The 17972-nt window shown below is 38.4% G+C and overlaps 1 protein-coding gene across 1 annotated transcript in view; it reads right to left on the bottom strand.

The window, feature by feature from the left end:
* LOC131060055 (style cell-cycle inhibitor 1-B) overlaps positions 1–17972 on the bottom strand; it is a 69055-nt gene that overhangs the window by 39110 nt on the left and 11973 nt on the right. Inside the window, exon 2 of the mRNA XM_057993154.2 lies at positions 16577–16622. Coding sequence (XP_057849137.2) covers positions 16577–16622 — 46 coding nt within the window. The remainder of the gene's footprint in view (positions 1–16576; positions 16623–17972) is intronic.

The following is a 17972-nucleotide window of genomic DNA, read 5'->3' on the forward strand; positions in this document are numbered from 1 at the left end:
AGTGTTTGCTTCGGAATCTTCATTAGAACCCTGGGTCACGGAATGGTTAAGTCTTGATAGATGTGAACATCTTCCCACAGACCTTCCGCTACCTCCAATCTGTTTAGAAGGGCAACAAATCTGGAATGAAGACGAGCTAAGTCTTCAATGAACTTCCCAGCTGCAGTAAATACATCTTCCACCCATTCCTTGGAACTTTGGGCCATTTTTCTGATTACTTTTGTGTCATCAACAACTTCCTTAGGGAGAGGGAAAGGATGAATGAATGAGGGATCTACTTCTCTGAGCGGTCGCTTGAGACTTCTAATGTATTCACATAAGGCCCTATTTTCTTCCTCCAGCCTTTTACATTTTGCCTTTGTTTTCTGCATCTTTTCTCTCATGGCCAAGGAAGACCCCTCGAAGTCTTCTATTACCTGCCCGGTAGAAGCATGACCTAGATCAACTTGTCTGATTACATAATCTTCTGGCCTAATCTCATTCATGTCTTTATCTGTTGCAGGCTCAACTATATGCAAGGTTCGGGATCCAGATTCATCCCTCACAACCTTGGAGAATTTCCGGGGAGCCTTCTTCTCTGTCGGCTGATCCATTCTTTTTAATAGCTCTTCTAACTCTCGTGCTGGATCAATTTCTTTTTCCGGCTTCCTTCTTAATCTACCCATCAGCCAATCAGAAGTGGGAATGGAGTGACTATGAATTTCCATCTGCTCGTGCTCCTGCGATACTTCATCCATCTCCCCAAGGATGGCTTCTATGAAACTATCTTAGCGGGTTTCTTCCTGATGAGGAGGAATTTCTTGTCTCTGATGTCTTGGTTGATTGGGTCTATGTGAAGCACTGACACTGAGAACGTCTTGCAATGGAGCATTGTTAGGAAGATTGCCTTGAGGTAGACTTACTGGATTCTCCTGTATAAACATTTCTACCTCCTACACACTAGAAGAGTTGGCTGGTGATTGCATACTTTCCACCCTTGCTCTTTTCTGTGGTGGTTCATCATGTTGAACTTCTTGTTGAGCTTTCTAATGAACCTCCTGATGGACCTCTTGCTGGATTTCCTGTTGAACATCTTTCTTCCTTGTCGTCCTTTTTCTCTTTGGAGCATTTTTCCCTTTGTTGAACTCAACTCCTTCCTATCGAACTTCTCCTTCTTCAGTTCGGACCTGTGAAGATCCTTCAGTAGCCTCTCTATGGGAATCCAGATTTCCCATTAATTGAAAACTCAGGCAGACATTTCCTTCCTTCAACCTTCTTATATGCCGATCAACCCAATGTTTAGTAAATTTCAGAACCAGTCTGGCCAAAATATCCAGATCATCAACTTTTGGTTCTAACCAATTTGGGAGCTGTATAGGTCGATTTTTCACCTTTTCAAATTCTGGTTGCACCAAGTCCGAATCTTCCTTCACTTGATCCGGCGCCTGCATTACTTCACCTACTCTGATTGTTTGCAAGGGCAACTTGGAGAACATCTTTCTGACATCAAAATTGTCCCTTGCATCTTCCCAGTAGTCTTCAAGGTGAACTTTGTGTAAAAATTTCACTCCAACAACCATTTTGATCTTACGATATTGATTGTATTGAGACCTGGTGGTGTAATATGCCAGGTGGTAAAATGCCAATTCTTCAGTTGCCTTCTCAGCTGCTGCCAAGTTCGGGCACACTTCCACATAGTCCCCGAGGGCAATTGGGAATTCAATAGACAGCTTCTTTTTCTTCTTCTAAATTTGATCATAAGCTATCAACTGCCTCATAAGTTCTAACAGTATCAGTTTGTCAGATGGATACCGTGGCAGTTTATATGGCTGGAAAGCGAAACCTTGTGTCCTGATATATGTCAATTTTGGAAATTGCAGGAATGTGGCCCCAAATTGTTGCACTAGAGCCCTGGTCTATGGTGACACTCTTGTATGAAGTTCATTTTGCATAAGTCTAGTCAAGTACATGGCAAAAGTGTCATCGCCAACTTGAAAGAATTAGTATTGTAGAGGTGCAGCTAAGGATAATTCTCATGAACCTTCAGTTGTGCCGGTCCGCAACCCATGAATCCTTTTCTCGACAAACCATCGAAGCCACCCATCCTCGCAATCATATAAATTACATAGGAGCTCATGTAGAAGAAATGGGACTTCTTATCTTTCAAATCCTTCAGTTGTTCATGGATATAGTGGCTGATTGACCTGGCCCAGTCCATTAACCCATTGGAATTCATAACCTCGCTGATGTAGAAAAACATCCATGGCTCAAAATTAATGGTATGTGGACACCCCATTATCCTGCTCAGCATCATTATCAAGTCCACATATTCTTGTTTGAATTCAAAGATAGTGAGTGTCTTTGGCATTTTGGAGATGTGCAGTCTAGGCCTCAGCAACCAATGCTTGTTGATAGTCTCCGCACATTTGTCAGGACCTGCATCATATATTGTCTTAGCTCCATTCATGGTCCGGTAAGTCATCGAATGATGTGAAGTAATTCCGAAGGCTTTACCAATTGATTCCAGAGTCAAAGTGGCTAACAACTTGCCACTTAATGTTGAAATTGTCCTCCTTTCCAGATTGTAGCATTTTGCACATTCCAGAATCAAGTCTGGACATTGAATAGAAGGAGGAAATCCTACTGCTGCAACAATTCCACTTCTGACCATCTTGGCAGCAGTGGGAGATGGACTATGCCCTGTTGTTCCAAACATCCTGATCCTGAAAGTAGCCAAGTTAAATGTTCCTAAATTCGTATCACTAATCTCCTTCCATCTAGACACCATCTTGGATTCTGGAAGGAATCCCTTCAACTTTGCTTTTATCTATACCTATCTGGTGATGGTAGCCGCCTTGCTTGGTTGTGCCATCCTGAAAAAGCCTCTTGAAAATAGTGAAAAATTTTCTATGTATGACTTTCTTCACTTCCTCTCCAACTCTTCTTTCTTGAAACTTGCACGTGAAAAATGAATTGTCACATCATGCTTATATAGATTTTCTCCAACGTGCTGCTAAGTTAGGAGGAATTAAATTTGGCAATTTGCATTAATTACATGCCATACTTCCCCTTTCACCACGCCATGCAAATGAAACCTTTATTGCATTGAGTTGTGCATCATTCTTAGAATATTCCCTCGCCAACTCATTACTTTCCATTTTTTCAAATTTCAAAGTGAAATTGGAAGATTCTTTCAAAATTCACCTTATTTGTCCACATGGCTTGACTATTCTTGCTTTGGAAGGAATTTTCAATGCTTTTCCACCATCTCCTATTTTTTAGGAACTTTCCAAAAATTTAGGACCCGGGTCCAAGAGAGAGAGAAATCTCTCACAAGTCCAAATCTACAAAAAATTTCGAATTCTGACGAGATTTGGTGTCTAAGAATAGATTTTTGGAAAATTTTCCCGAGGGGATTTATTGCTTTTCCTGTTCATCCTTGACCCTTGGACTTTCATGCCTTAGAAGATTTCCTGAATTTTTCAACTTAGGCATGGAATTCACTTTGCTTAACATTCTCCATGAGCATGCAAGTTTGGCGCCCTTCCCTGGTCTAGGGCGTTATTCTTCGTTGAAGGAGGAATTTTATCATTTTGCAATTTTCCTTCATCACCTCTATTTGGCACCTTACTCCATCACTAGGCACCATTTTCACCAAGGCATGGAATTCATGATTTTTGGTTTTGTCCATGGACTAAGCACTTAAGCACCCTCCTTGGCCCCTTGAGTGGGATTTTGACCAAGTCATGGAATTGACCTTTTCTGAAGCTTTCCTTAGCTCTCTTCATTTGGCGCCCTTCCAAGACTTTGGGCGGATTTTTACCTTGGCCAAGGAGAAATTAATTTTGAACCTTCTCCATGCATAATCCATTATGGCGCCCTATCCAAGACTAGGGCGCTATTTGCTTGAGGTGATGGAATTCGAAGTTTTTGGAAATTTCCAAGAGAACCTAGTTTTGGCGCCCATCCTCAGACTATGGCGCATTTTAACATGTGCCTAAGGATTCAGTGATTTTGCATTCTTTCATGGGATGATCATTTTAGCGCCCTCCTTGGGAAATGGGCGCAATTTTGCCTTAGGGAGGAATTTCACATTTTTGATGAATTCCATGATGACCTTGATTTGGTGCCCATACCAGATTTTGGGCGCCAAAATCACTTTGCCTTGGAATTTGATCCTTTTTCATCCAGACTTAGATAATTTTGATGTTTCCATATTAGAATGCCACTTCAGGAATGGGGATGAACTTTCCAGACTTAGATGATTTTACGCTTTCCACTTCTAGAATGGATCACCATACTTAGCCATTTTTGATCCAGTTTGTCTGCTTTTGACTTTCCGAACTTGTACAAATCTTCAAGAATGCTCAGTCTTCAACGTCTGCCTAAAGGGTCCTGTCAAAAATGAACTTTCCAAAAATAGAAACTTTTTCAAAATGTCAGAGTTAGACCCCAAAACATGATGTAGGATGACTTACTATAAATAGAAACTTACTAAAAATAGAAATTATTAAAAATAGTAAGTTTGATTTTTGGCAAAATGAAGACATTCCAGGAGAGGTAGTAAAATCCCTAAAAAATAGGAACTTTCTAAAAATAGAAAGTTGCTCAAAATTCGCTCAAATTTTACTGGGAGGTTCCTTGAAGGGTCCCGACTGCAGTTCTACGTTCAGTTTTTCCAAAACCCTAAAAGAAGCCCCTAAAATCTAGGATAGAATGCAGAAACCCTAAAATTGACAAAACAAGCCCTAGACTTAACCAAATTCGCTCAAACAAAAAGCAGACGATCAATTTAACCCCCAAACACTTGCAAAGCAGAGGGACTGGAGAGACTGCTGCTAAACGACCCAAAAACCAGAATCAAAAGACCAAGAGGGCCTAAAAACTAGGCGGTCCCTATTTGAATGGGGTGATGTGTGATTAGGTCACAACATCACCAAATCAAGTCATACTTGGTGGGGTGTCCTAATATTCGTTCTCCCTTACTCGAGTCACCTTCTCCTACTCATATGAATCATCATCATAGGGGAGATGAAGATTGTCTCAATAGGGTGTCCTAAGTCTAACCCTCCTAAGCCCAAAGGCAAAGCACCTTCACCCCCCTTTAGCCTCATGTGGACCTTGTCGTACATATGAGGTGGTGTTCTTAGAGGTGACCCCTAATGTCGTTCTCCCTATTGCAATCATTGATCTTCTACCATTTCTGATAATAATCAAGCCAAGATATATATATATATGCAAAGCATCATATTTCATTACATTTTCCAGAATATATATAATCACAAGCAACTCTAAAATATGCTATGTAAATGTACATAACAGTGGACTGTTATTAGACAATAGCATGTAGAGAATGTTGTACGAATATTGTGCACAGTGTTGACGTGGCTAAAGTCGGATTATCAACTCTCTCCAGCCAATGCAAAATAGAATGTTGTTGATTATCCTATCCTCTCTTGTATAAGGAATCCCTAATGTTGTTTTAGTTGATCAAAGGGGACAACTTCAAGGTTCCAAATGTCAGGTCATGACTGCGGGATAGCTCAACAGTTTGATGTGTTTTGTTGGAAACACAAGGGGCCTTACATTTGCAACAAGTTGGTCTGCATCCAACGATGTTGCTGTTCTCAAGCTGGGAAATAAAATCAAAAGGTAAAGGTTTAGGAATCCTAAGTGCAATGATAGGAATGACTAGTGCTGCGGGTAAACAGATTTCCATAAACCAATTCTTGTTTTGCCAGAGACACCCTCACAACTCGACAAGAACAGTGCAATCTCAAAGGAGATGAAGGATTTTCAGACCGGAGATACTCATCTAGGCACCCGACTCTGGTGCAACCTAAAACAAATACATACGATTGTGTCCCTTTCAAAGGGCAGATATAATGAAGAGTTGCATTCTTTCAAGGGGTGCTAATTGTGAAAGGGTGTGTCTCTTGCCAAATTCTGTGAAAGGGTGTGTCTCTTGCTAATTGTGAAAGGGTGTGTCTCAGATCTGCACTTCTTATTTACATCAGATCTGCACTTCTGATTCCCCAAATTCTGTCCCTCAAATGAGGTTCTCTTCTCCCTTTAATATCTCATGTTTGAGGGAGTCGCAACTTTTCATTTTATGCCTTTTGATCATTCATGAACTTAGTTAAATTTTAATTATATTTAATTTCATATTTTAATTTAAATGTTATTTTTATTCTTTTGTATTTCATTTTTATTATTATTATATATTATCAAATCCTATTTCAAAGTGGGGACATTACAATAAGGAATTCAACTCACATATAGGTGTCAAAGATATGTTTGTGGAAAAGTACACAAACATTTCACATCCTCAAAGAAGAGGCACAGCTTAATCAGAACACTAACTTGATCAAAGATTCCTACATGTCCAATTTGAGATCTGAAATCAGTACTGAAGTAAAAATGCAGGAGCCCTGCACCTTTGAAAATTCCTTTAAGTAGATAGACGTGATAAAATATAAACCCATACCCTTTGAAAGTTGTTTACTTATTTCCATTGTAAAGCATAAGTAAATGTAAAAAATCCAAAACTAGAAGACCATGATAATATTTGATGCTCTCTGAACCCTTGGTCCATCAGTAAGAGCCAATCAGAGATACAATCCATGGACCAGCGCTGCCCTAGTTGATCAAGGAGAAAGCAGAAGAATCATGAAGTGTGAAATGTTCCCTTGCCCGGAGGAAGTTCCTCCCTTAGTCTTTTCTTCCTTCCTCGAAATTCCGTAACCCTGAGGTTCTGAAGTTCCTTCTCTTTGCCTTCTCTCACTTTTCCTTCTCCGGAACCCCGAGGTTCCGAAGTTCCCTCTTCGTTTTCTTCTTTCCCGGAACCCCGAGGTTCTGAAGTTCCTTTCCTTTGCTGCCTCTCCTTTCTTTTCCCGGAACTTCAGAAACCCAAGTTTCCGAAGTTCCCCCCCTTTTCTTTCCCCTCCTCTTCTGTTCCCCGGAACTCCGGAACCTCAAGGTTCCGAAGTTCCTTTCTCTTCGTCTTCCTTTTCCCGGAACTCCGGAACCCCAAGGTTCCGAAGTTCCTTTCCTTTGCCTTCTGCGGAACCCCGGAACCCCGAGGTTCCGAAGTTCCCTCCTAGACTTTCTTCAGTTCCCCGGAACTCCGAAACCCCGAGGTTCCGAAGTTCCCTGCTGCTCTCCTTTCTCCTTCCCGGAACCCCAAGGTTCCAAGGTTCTTTCCTAGTCTTCCCACTTCAGGAACCTGAGTTTCCGAAGTCCCCGGACTTCTTTTCAGCTGGCAACACTTCCGGATGGCGTGATCAACACTCAAAGCTTTAGATGCTCCGACAGCTTTGGTGACTTATGCACCTTCTTTTGTGGAGCCACAGGGGTGCATTTAATGTTTTTGGCAGGATTTCCATCAGGAGAGGTACGGGGCCATGCTTGTTGTGGTGACTTATGTCATGTCTGCATGCTCTGACTTTGGAAGGTCAGTCAATCCACCCTTCTCAGGGTTGCCTTTTCAGGGTATGGCTAGGTTGCTTGCATGCACAGAAGTCAAGTGCATGCACTCCCAGACTAACATGCAGGGGTCATGATCATTCTTGTAACCATTTTTCTATATAAAGGTTGTTAAGCCTCATTGTAAAGGGTTCTCTCCCTGCTGGCTTGAGCTATTCTATGCTCTCTCACTTCTCTTGTATTATTCTGTATTTTGCAACTGTAAGTTGGCCATTGGCCTTATAATTAATTGAAATTACCATTCTTGCCTTCTTTCAACTTATGTATGTTGTGTATGTTTTCTTACCTTCATCATAGGTGTATGTTTTGTGGCTCTTCTCTCATTTATGTTGTGTTAACTTATTTTTGAGTGTGACTTGTGGGAAACCTTCTCCCCTCTTGGCATTCAACGAATTCTAACCTCCATACATGCATTGGGGTCACTTATACAACTGAAATTTGTGCATCTCCTGGGTTTTTCAGTTGATTCTTTGTGTCATTTCGGGTAGGGAAAGGAACAATCTCTTCTTGGTGCATCACCTCCTTTTATTTCAAGCAATTCTCTCTTCACTTTACCTCTGCAAGTTGTTAGGATAGGCTTAAGAGTAAGTTTTGAAGTATTGAGTTGGTTCAACACTTGCACCTAGATTGAAAAGGAAGTCGGCCTTCTCCCGAGATTCAACCCCTTGCGCAAGGTCCCACACTTCAGGGTTGTTTCCATGTTTCACAAGGTTGCTGAGTTGATAGCTCAGCAAGGGTGCGAGCTTTTGTGATAGCAATAACCTAAATTCAAATATACCCCTTGATCAAAATAGTAATGAATTTGAAACTTGAGGCACACCCCCCTGCCTTGACCCCCTCTAAAAGGATGAGCCCTTTGTCTCAACTTCAACCATAATGAAGTTTTAACTATTGGGCACCTTCAAATTCTTTGCCTCGATCAAAAACTAAAGATTCTTGTTTCTGGTTGAAGCTGGCAATACCCTCAACATGTTAAACATTTTAAGAGGTTGACTCCTTATGTTGGTCCTCAAATCAACCGATTGGAAAATTCTATGAGTATGCCTAGCTCAATGATCAAATCTTCCAATTGATTTGGCCAACTAATACAGTGAACCTTTCGAGGTTGCTAACTCCCTCACTTCAGGCTCTGCAGAACCTAAGCGGGTGTACCTACTCACCAATTGATTCTCTTACTTGGTGCTTTTTATAGCAGATCTGTATGTTATACTTTCTACCTCTGTTGTTTATCTCAAAGTGGCATATGTCTTTGGGATAAATTATCTTACTATCATAATTATTTTAACTTCTCCTACTTCATGATTATCTTTTCTAACTGATTAACTTTTGCTTTAATCCAACTCCTAATTGTTGGTGTTGGAAATAAGCCACACCCGGATTGACGATGGACTGGTCCAAGAGGGGCCAGTAGCTCAGTGGTAGAGCACTCCAGCAGCAATGGAAGGTCCTAGGTTCGGGTCCTAGCTGGTCCATGTCTCAACATGGTATCAAAGCTAGGTCTAGGCTAGGAGCCCCAAGCACACAAGAGGTGTGGCTTAAGGGGGGGTGTTGGTGTTGGAAATAAGCCACACCCGGACCGACGATGGACTGGTCCAAGAGGGGCCAATAGCTCAGTGGTAGAGCACTCCAACAGCAATGGAAGGTCCTAGGTTCGAGTCCTAGCTGGTCCATGTCTCAACACTACTGTACTTCCTTTTAACTATTTTATTTTGAATCCTGCTTATATCTCCTACTAGCATAAGAATGAAACTGAAAATGTGTGGATAAGCGATTTGAATTGAAAATTTGTATGTAATTAGACCAGTGCCTTATTTCTTTTGGGCAATAGAGTCATTCACTTACAAACTTTATGTATAACTTTGAAAGACAATTTTTAAATCCTCACTAGGTGAATTTGTCAACTACTCAACCCTCAATGTCACAATTCTGATATCTTCAATTATAGTTAGTCCGATTGAATTTAACTCTCACAAGAAAGACCAATCAAAATAAAATGCAAATAGCTGCCTTTTGTCTTAAATGCACTCTATATTTTCTAACTTGTAATTTTCATATAAGATCTTCGCACAAGGATTTAGAATAGCAATTATCAATCACAGATAATCATAATAGAGAACTAATCTGAAGTGAAAGCATCCACAACACAACTTTGCAAATAAGGAAACTAATTTCTTTGTATTACTTTCAAATAAAGTCTTGTTCTTGAAACATCAAAACTGCTTGAAACTTAAACTTTCAGGAAACTTGCTCCAAACTTTTTTCTTGCAAATGATTACATTGAGTACTTTATAACATATCAAAGGGTTGCACCCTATGAAAAAGGTCTTTTGGAGATAAACTAAACACTTAAAAGAAACTAATCATCTAGTTAAGCATAAATGCACACTAGTTAAATGTGTCAAATATTTCTCATTGTATCAAGTATCACAATCATGGATTGTATCTCAAGCCTCTACCTCCATCAACACCATGCTTTCTATGTATTCTGCCACCTTATCAGCATCTTCATTCTTGGCAACTTTCATTGCATCCCTGAGCACCTGTTGGCATCTCCCGAATCCAATCCACCTTCTCCTTCTAATCTCCATCTTCATTAAGCAGGGGTGGGATGTCATTTGATCCATCACTAAGGAAATCAGCACCCTCAGATCTCAGTGCTTCCAGATACTTCACAATTCTTCACAATTCTACACGGCTTCACAATCTGCTTCATCTTTGCCCTGGATCTCTTTGAGTTGCTCATGCAATCATTCATCCAATATTTCATGCTCCTCAATAACGGCCTGATTCTTAGTGTATACATCTCTGTATTTGTCCATCCATGTCATCAAGTTAGTAAACCTCTTTTGGATAAGCACTAACATGGTTTTACTTTTGGCTTCTCTTACTTGGGCCTGGAGCTGATAATTCTCTTCTCTTAATTTACTAGCCTTAGTTTGAGGCCGTGAGCTCTCACCTTGCATTAACAGTCTCTGCGGCTCCTTCTGTTTCAACATCTCCTTCAGATGATCAATTTCTTTACTCAGCCTGATATTTTCATGTTTACTAGACTTGTTTTCTCTCAACAACAATTGAGTCTAGGCCTTATTCAATTTGGCAATGTTCACCCCTAAATCAGCTGTAACTATGGGGTTTGTTTCACCAACCTTCAAGGTCATGATATGTCCAAAGGCCTTCTGTGTATCAATCACTATGGGTTTTTTGTTTGGAGGATACAATGACCAAATCAACATAGAATGCGTGGCAGGGTTGTATAATGACCCCATGTATACTTGGGTCACACCTTCTAGAGATAACTTATGTTTTGCATCAATATTATGAAGAAAACTATCAAATACTAAAGCTAAATTCATATCCCACCCAGGAAAGATCAGGACACCTGCATCTTCAAGTAGTTTTCTCTCTCTTTCAAGAGGCATTCGGCCCTTTTCCTATTCTACTTCATTTTCCAGAGTAGCTAACAATTGTTTTTCATTAGAGGTATTCACCTCTCCAACACTTTCTCTAAGTTCTTTTCCTTTTACTTTATACAAAAAGGACAAGAATTTAAGAGACTATAAAATTATCATCAGATATAAAATCCTTACAGGCCAATTGCCTTGGATCTTCTTCTATTGGAATTTCCTCATCCAGATCCCTAACAGGTGACACTTGCTCTTCAATCAGCATTTTGGAGAACTACTCAAATGAAACCTCATCCCCGTATGATGACTCCTCATCGTCTAAAGATGACACATTGATAGTCTGCTTCTCCCTTGCCTTTTGCTCCATCTCCCTGTAATGATCATCAATGGCCAATTCGACATCCTTTTCATCCATATTTCTTATCAAGTCATCCCTCATATACGGGATATGCTCATAATCACCAAGTTTCTGTTTCTTCCTCGCTGAATGGATATATCCTTCAGGATCAAAGTTCTTCCTTGGAGCACCCAGCTTCATATCATAATGGACCAGTTTGCCCCATGTGAGCTCTTGCCCTTCTCTCCCATTAACAATGAATTCACCAACACATAAGGTTCCAGGCATAAAAGCTTGCTTGTCATGCGAACCTAAATGCATATGATTCGAATCTCCCATCTGCATTATGATCTCTAAATAGGCTACTCTGTTAAGCACTGTCTTAGGCAACAATAATGGAGATCCTTCAAAGCCATAGACTCTAATCATGGTCACATCAAAAAGCAATACCAATCACCCCAATTGTGCTTAAAGGTTTCAAGCCCTCCAAAGTCTGCAGGCCTTAGGAATCTTTTAACAACCTCTGAGAGCGCAAAATAGCAAGGGTGATCATAAAACTTGTATAAAGTTTTTACAAAGTATTCTTCAAAATGAATGTAACTGGATTTAAGAAATCTGTAGTCCCATATCGAAGTCCATAATTGGACTGGCAGAGGCTGGTTGTCAATATCACATTGTCTTATCCTCATCTCGTCGGGCCAAAGACCCAATTCTTGGCCATAAAATAACACCATATGCATCAGCAAGGAATAATGTGGGAAGTGGATCTGGGATGAATCTTTCTAGATAGTTGTAAGCCCCATCTCAAGTTGCCTTGCTACAAATGTGGCATAGTCAAATTCTCTGGCTTTCAGGGACTGAATATCTGCTGCAATGATCATGGATTCTATCCTCATGAAATCTGGAGTGTTCAACCCTAAGACCTGACCAACCGAGTAGTATGTATACTTGAAATAATTTTTGAACAAATTTACATGAAATGCAAAACCTTACCCTATTTCCAATGGTGCATCAAGATTAAGCAAGTGAAAGGGCAATCTCCATCCTGCATAGGTGGTATCTAACCTTCGATATTCTTCGAACAAATTCTCAAGGACAATGGTATAATCATAAATCCCAGACAAGTCAAAGACTTCAGAGATTGCCTCTCTAGATATAAAGAAACAGGGCTTTCCATCGCGGTCGCAGATTGCCCTCTTTTTGGGGTCATAGTTTCATGCTAACAGTTTTAGAAGATCCACATTAACATAAACATTGGGAACAACTAGTTTTCCCAAGTTCAATTTTCACGGGTTGCAAATTGGCTCAAGCTCTTCACGCCTATGATAGTGGAACATAAATAACTCATAACCTCTGATGGTTGTGTACACATCTCCTACATCACCATAGTTGTCTTCCAACTTCCATTATGCAGACCCCTTGGGTTTAGGGGTGGAACCAGGTAATTGGTCTAACAGATCCTGATTTAATTTTCTCTCTTCTACCTAGGTTTCTACACTTGTTTCCTCAGTTTTTTGTTTTTTCCCTTTACCCTTGCTTGTTTCTCCCTTTTGCCTCTTCCTAGAACCGCTAGAACTCTCCATTTCACAGGCAATTCAATGAATTTCTTGAGGAAATCACAGGGGAATTGCTCAAGATACTTACTTGTCACTCTTACTATCCTTTTTTGCCCACTCCAATGTCAGCTCTATGTGTCTGCAATTCTAGTGCGAAAATTTTCTAGATTGTCTTTCTCAAAGAATGTCGTTCATGCAGCAATAAATGTTCCAATTTGTAAATCAATGGGGCAGTCTTTTCGAAATTTGAATTGCTCTGATGACACGTGACATCAGCTTAACTCTTTCCATCGATGTTTCTAAGTTTGGCGCCTTTCTAACAATTTAGTCGTTGCGGATAAATATAGCGCTATTTGTAACTGTCTTTCTTTCACGTCATTTCAACATGGGTTATACCGATAAGTAATCACCAACTTGATTTTGATCTTCAGGTTACCTATGCCGAACACATCTTGGATGATGCCTATCGGTGTTACTTTCATTATCAACATATCTAAAAACTGTCTTCCCAACTTCACAAGTCATTCCGATGTAGGCTTTGCCTTTGAATTCGCTGTGAGTTATCCCAATAGAGGTATTCCAATCAAAAGCACGCCATCGAAGTAACTGTTCCGATGACAATCCATATACCTATTTTCGGAATAAGTTATGCTATCGGATCATAGGTGATTCATTATCCCAATCTCATGAGTTATACCGATAAGGATTCCTTCTCCATTATCCTTTTATTGCCATAGGTTTCCCCGATATTGATTTCTCAGTCATAAGTTCATAATCGGGATAGTTCTCCCGACATTATTCTATCTATTTATCATCGGGATAGTTTTAATGATCGGAACCCTGTTGATGTGCTATTCCGACTTCATAAGTTATTCCGATGAGCCTGCCTAATACATTCTTTTATATTTTCTTTCGTTGGGATAACTTACTCTATCGACATTACAAAAATACTGCTTCTCCGCCTTTGGTGGTTATTCCGATAGGCATCTCAAATATCGTGTTCGGTATAACTATACCGATGTAATGCTTATCAGAATAGTTTGTTCTATCGGAATCATAAAGAATTGTTCCTCCGCTTTTATTAGTCATTCCGATAGGCAATTAGGACCTTATTTTCGGTAATGCTATCCCAATTTTCATGTTCAACACTGAGTTATTGGATCGAGTTAGCTATCCCGATATGTACATGAAATGTTGTTCAATGAAAGTTATCTTACTAATCTTCCTTGGGTCTGTGAAGGATTATTCACATCGGATTTAGGGCATAATGGAGATAGTATGTGGGATTTTATACTGGGTAAAAGAAAACTTTTGTAGCTTCAACCTTTCACCATCTTAAATACAGAAGCTTGGTGATGACTGACATGCCAGGGGTACTAAGTATTATTATGAAATTTGGGGTTTCAACACCTTACACCATCATCTTGACATTGGGGATTATCAATTGACATATTCATTGTATTGGGATTGTCTGATATATTGAAGACAAGACAATATGTTTAAAGATGAATTAAATAATTGACATTGGCAAAGTTTAGCTTGGCTTAATGATTCAATGTATAGTTTGCAAAATCAAACTCGAAGAGTACTCAGCAAGCCCAAAATTTTTGACTCGGCAAAGACTCAGCTAAAACCAAGGTCTATTGGAGGGACAAATGCAAGGTTTTAAACTTTTATAGAAAAAAATCCTTGTGAAATATGCATTTTAACCCATGTTTTAACCTGCCCCAACGCATTTTAACCCACGTTCGCATGTTCAAATCCTTCTTCGCAATTTTTTACCTCAGAATCGCATGACACCCGACGATTTTTTGAATTAAACTTGGCGATTTTTCCTCTGCAACTTGTTTGCATAGACTCGCAAGTTAAACTTGAGAGTACTTGCCCAGCACAACGAGAGTTTCTTGTCATTCCAATATAACGGTCAAGGTTGAGATCAACTTTCAAAGAGAATCACTCTTGAGAATTTCAAAATGTATACACAACAAAGAAAAATTGTCTTTTAATTGTTAAGTTTTGGTGATCAGATTATAATTGCAAAATTATTAGCCAATAATTTGGATTCTTCCTTACAGAAAGTATCAATACGTTCAGACTATAAATTCAATCTGCCCTGTCAATGATGATCTGAAGATAGACAGAGGAATCACGACAAAAGAGAAATTCAAACTGATTGTAGATAGTGTAATACAGAATGGAAGATGAAGGAAACTCTGCAGAACAAAGAACCCGATTTACTATAGATGCTGATCAAATCTGATATGTAGAATGTAGGACTGTGTTTTATGATGCTATCTTATCCTTCTTATCGATCTGCAGATGGAGGGAGAGATCGATCTTAAAATACTTAACATGATGCCTGTTCCAAACAACACATCTCTATTCAACCATCACGTCTCCCACCCTTGAATCGGTTATGCATAAACACGTCTAAATACTGCAGTTAGTTAATACGTTTTTATATAGAATCGATTCATGTACTTAATCGATTCATGTACTTAATCGATTCATATATTAATTGTTATGTAGCATCGATTCATATATGAATCGGTTCATGTACATTAAGCATTACATAGAATCGAATTATATATATATATATATATATATTAGTTGACAACGAATATTAATATCATTTCATCATAACAATATATTAATTAATTGGTGAACTAAGTTGTCTAATTCCGATTAGACAACTTAGTTGACTCAGTCAGATTAGAAGATTACTTACCGACGCTAATCTTCAACATTAATGACTTTCTTGAGCCTGAGGATTTTGAGATCCTGGAGGCCAACTTGATAGTCATGAGATTAAACATCTTAGGAGAATTGGCATAGCACTATTTGTAGTACCAAGAATCAGTGGCTACATTTGATTTTTAGGAACTTTGTACTTAGTTTATAGGTTGACTTTGTACAAACTATATTTTGTTATTATTTATGCACTATATGCTTTGTGCAATGCAATGTAATCAGTGATATGAAAATAAACAACAAAATCCAATTTTGTACATTTCATGGGTTAAAACGTCTATTTTATTTGTTCTCTATATCTCTATGCTATAGAAATGACTTTCAATTTATTTTTTTTAAAGTTGTTTTTGGCCTTTTTTCTATAACTTTTTATGTGTTTTTTTAAACTTCAGCTTTTTTGCTGATTTTTTAATGAATTTTTCAAAATATCCTTTAGGTTTGCTGATTTTTTTCCCAAACAATTTTTGCTGCTATGGTTTAAACATCTAAATTTTGAAATTGTTTGCTCCACTGAAAAATGAACAAGGATAATAACTGCATACATATATATGTATGCACTCACTTCTCTGATGCCTCAAATGTATGGGCCCTTTAGTGTATGGGGCGCTGTCTGGTTCAGGCATTTTCTGACTGGTTGCATGCTACTGTCAAAGTTCTCAAAGCATTCTACAGAATGGCAAAATGCATTGCTCACATGGTGCCATATGCCATGATTGTCAAATGTAAAAACTACTATGAAGTTATAAGCCACAATTGATCTGTAGATAAGGAAGGGAAAACATATGACCCCGGCCAAATAATGTATCCTCTAAACATTTTCTTATTCAACAATATGTAATGCATTCCTAATTCAGAGAGAAGGTGCCTCTGATACAATTCACTCTCTAATAGATTCTTAATCTCTTGAAACAAGATGCACCTGAAACAATTTGCTCTCTCTGGGAAATGAATATTAATATTTGATAACAGCAACAGAGAACAGATGTTATTTGCAGTTGCACAGTATCAACATAAAAAAGACTTTAACTACACAGCAAAAAGTTGTGCAAATATTTATGTTGTACCTCCTTTACTTCTTGCAGCCATGCACTGAACTCAGGTCGTTTGTTCCTGTAAACAGCAAAAGTTGTGAGAGAAAAGCAACTGAACCTATAGTAGAGTGGTGGTGGGGGGCCTACAGTTAAGTGAGAAATGAGAAACAGCATAAAGTGTTATGAGCAACCAAGAATTATAGTTCAAAACTATCTTGCATGCTAATAAAATTCAAAAGGCTCCAGGTTACATGAATTTAGAGATGCAAAGAATTGCATTATCAAACTACTTTATCCAAACATATTAAACAACCTTTGTGATATGAAAATGCCATTAGTGAAAAAATTTAAATGTAAAATCACATGGTTCACTCCAAACTGTCTTATCATTTGATAAAAAAACAATATATATATAGGCAAATATTAATGATATTGGACTTGGAGGAGGTTAATATCCACTCCATTGCTCAATTGCCCAAAACTTATGTACAGTCATTATTATTTGGTGAAAATTAATTTTTTTAATCTCAATTGATTTATCAAGATTCTGAAAACACATGTATCACCAAATTCTTGACAATTGAAGCATAAGGAATAAAAATAAAATAAATGATCTAATTAGAGGCTACTTGAGTAAATCAATAAGATATAATAAACAACTAGTTATAATAAGGCCAGGCATGCAAGTGAGAATGTAGAGGTCAAACTAAAATTAAAAATACAACACTATAATTGCAATGCCCTACTGAGTACATAACGTTTATGATTATAAAATATTGTATACAGCAGCAAAGAACAAACGAAGGAAAATAAATGAGCATGATAAACCATTGACTTCAATTCTCGAAGTAACAGGCGTACACATCTTGTCCTCCATCAAACACAAAAAATACTTTGTACACATCTATACAACTACATGACTCTTTGAATGTGATATAACTCTTCACTTCAAATTCAATAATCAATGATCATTTGTTCTTTAGAGGTAATATCAGATGCATTTCTTCAAAAACAAATCCATACCTAACTCTTCTTATTTTCTACAAGACATTTGCTTAATACATTATAACCCTTATTATCAATGATTTTAAATATCACCTAGTTACCTGTACCAACACATCAATCTTCAACAAAAGATTCTAAAATAACTCATATACTCTAAGTTGCAATGCTCCGTTGAGCTCTGTCACTTCTACTTGACATATGTTTAGCTGACACAGAAAGGCACCATACCAAATTAACCTATTATAACCATAATCCAGTACATCACTTTCAGAGATACAAATACATATGCATTGGATTTAACAGAACCGTCATCATATTTGAATTGTATATATCCTCACGTGTTAGGAAATAAGGTTTACATTCAATACACTAATTTGTTTGTAGTTAGGCTAGTTGTGAAGTTCATTCCCATAAATTAGTTTTG

Source organism: Cryptomeria japonica, chromosome 8, assembly GCF_030272615.1.
Source record: "Cryptomeria japonica chromosome 8, Sugi_1.0, whole genome shotgun sequence".
NCBI lineage: Eukaryota > Viridiplantae > Streptophyta > Pinopsida > Cupressales > Cupressaceae > Cryptomeria > Cryptomeria japonica.